This window comes from Cibotium barometz, chromosome 27 (genome assembly GCF_041138505.1).
Source record: "Cibotium barometz isolate CiBa-2024 chromosome 27, ASM4113850v1, whole genome shotgun sequence".
NCBI classification, from domain to species: Eukaryota; Viridiplantae; Streptophyta; class Polypodiopsida; order Cyatheales; family Cibotiaceae; genus Cibotium; species Cibotium barometz.
This window is the reverse complement of record NC_141072.1, coordinates 16407380-16410035: the sequence shown is the minus strand read 5'-3', so window position 1 is coordinate 16410035 and position 2656 is coordinate 16407380. Positions and strand designations below refer to the sequence as shown.

The 2656-nt window shown below is 41.2% G+C and overlaps 1 protein-coding gene across 1 annotated transcript; it reads left to right on the top strand.

Moving 5' to 3' along the window:
• The first annotated feature begins 672 nt into the window (after positions 1–672).
• Positions 673–1644, top strand: LOC147623098 (pentatricopeptide repeat-containing protein At2g02980, chloroplastic-like). The gene has a single exon (XM_086821730.1). It carries the CDS (start codon positions 673–675, stop codon positions 1642–1644), a length of 972 nt encoding a protein of 323 aa, XP_086677856.1.
• The last annotated feature ends 1012 nt before the right edge of the window (positions 1645–2656 follow it).

Genomic DNA, 2656 nt, shown 5'->3' with positions numbered 1-2656 from the left:
GGATATTATTATACTTTCAAGCCTTCATGAGGGTCATGAGAAAGACAAAGGATCAACTACCTTGCTAGTTGAAGAACAGGGTTTAATGGAGGATGCACATGATTATGCATGCAAGGGTGATGAAGTATTACAAAATGGGCACAGGTCTGTGGAACTGATTTAGAGGGGGTGTGTGATATGGGTGATTCCAATAGTGATGTTGTGTCTGAAGCTGGTTGCGAAGGCTCTTTGGTTTTGGGCTATCTTGGAATGTTAACCGAGTGTTCCAAAGATAAACAGGGTGATGCTATGTCATCAGTGTCAGGGTTACCTTGCAACCACATTTGTGAGCAACAATCTCGAGCTTGGAAGCCTATTTATGATGATGATTTAGAAAGGGAAATTGAATCAATCTTTTTGAGCCATGCAGGGTTCTATGACATAGAGGTTCAAAGGTACTTGGGTAGTAAGAGATCCATGACTGTAAGCCCACACACAGATAGGTATCAAGAAACGTTGGATGAAAGCATGCAGGTTATGCAAAGTGTGATCCCAGAGCCTCATCAAGTTAAATATGAGCAACCAAATAGATATAACTTTGGGCATAATGTCATAGATGTTAGACAAGCCAACCACGAAGCTTGGATAGCACCATCAAATGGGGTATATATTCCTAAAAACCAATATGGGGTTATGCAAATGCAGTGGTGGTTATATGGGTGTTTAGAGCAGTTTGGAAGAATTGATGATAACCATCATAAAGGTATCCTTGAAGTGGTTGCGCAGGAGGTGTGGCATGATGAAGGCGGTGTTATAGTGCATGCACAGGAGCTTCTTGCCCATAAAATGAAAAGTGACGATAAAGTCTTTGCAAGGGGCAGCAAATTGCCCATCATAAAGGCAGGGATGCATCACAAGAATGCAATTCAGGGAGAAAATGTATACAAAATACATGATGAGATCACGAGACTGGGCCTTAAGGACAATATGGTTATGGCCAACACCATGATTGACATGTATTCAAAATGTAGGTGTTTTGTGGGGGGTCACCATGAGTTCGGTTCCTTGGCAAATCAAACTATTGGGGCTTGGGGTGCATTGATCACCGACTATGCAATCCATGGGCAGGCCATGAAGATCTTGGTCATCTTCAATCAAATGCAGGAAAAGTATATCAAACCCAGCAAAGTTATCTATCTCGGTGTGCTAAAAGCATGTGGGATAAGAGCTGCTGACTTGGATGAGACAGGGTCATTGCTCTTTGAGGTAAAGCAATGTGCTTTTGGGATAGATCCAAATGTCGGTATAGCCCTGAAAGACATGTATGTCAAATCTAGAAGCCTAGACGAGGATCTTAATGTGTTCAAAACATTCTCAGTAAAGAAAATTATGCCGTGGAGTGCCTTAATTGCTGATTATGCCCAAAAAGAGGATGGGATCCGAGCACTTCAGTATAATAAAGGATTTGAACAAAAAGGGATGAAGCCAGAGAGAGTAATACTTATGTGTAAATCAAAATCATGTGGAAACTTTGAGAGCCTTTTACATGGGAGAATTTTACGTGATTGGATTATACGGAATACTATCGAATCTCATGTTTCATTGGTAGTGGCCGGGTGGATATGCATGCAAAATGTAAAAGCATTGATCAAGCAAGTAAAGTAAATGATGGTTTACAGAGACAAGATTTGAAATTGTGAATCTTAGTTACGACAGTATATGCCCAATGTGGAGAGTATGTCTTGGTAAAGGTGGGCGTTGATATCATGAGTCAACAGGTGCTAAAACAACTGTGTGGCACATACCGGAGGATGTGCAGGTTTAGAGGGGGTGGATGTCATGCTGTGGCACGTCTATAGTGTGAAAACATGTGAATGAATCCGTTTAGCATGGGTTTAGGTGCATGGATCAAGTGCCACAATGTATATGATGTATATATGCCTAAATGCGACAGTCGTCGTGTGAACATATCTTACCGAGGAGTTGGAGCCCTGGGTGCGGCGCCGTTTATGATAAATGCCTCTAGAATATGTCTAATATGCTTTTGGAATGTGGGTATGTGGTTTGCATTATCGCAGTGTACATACCTCGCCTAGAAAATTCTATGCGGGCAAAAACTACCGAAAATAGTAGGTTTTGGGCGACGCCGTCAATGATATGTTGAATGATCATGGGAATGACAAAATTGAAGTAAAATATGGATTTCATGCTAAAAGGTTCAATCCCACAATTTTAGGGATTTTTCCCAGGTCGTTTGGGATTTTTCCGCTCAAAAACGGCATTTTTAGGCAAAAAATGGCTCGAAAATGGTCAAAAAACTGTCATTTTTGGTAAAAATAATTAAAAAATGCCACATCAGCTGAGGGGGTCGTGGAAAATCCTACAAAGGGGCTGGAATTCTCTGTAAAAACCAGAAAATTAACCCCTTCTGACATATCCTCTCATAAAGTGATCATATCTTAGCAGTTTTCGCCCCGATTTCTCCCGAATCGCTTCTACATGCTCGTGAGTGCTTGAATTAGGGTTTGCTTACTTCAATCTAGTGTGTGGGGGTGGATTAGAGTGCTCTTTTATCTCTGCAAAATCAGAATTTATGCTTCCATGGATGGATTCCTTCTTGGCTGAATTTTATGTGTGTTTTATCTCCATCTTTGAGCAAGCGTGGTGTGTAATTTGG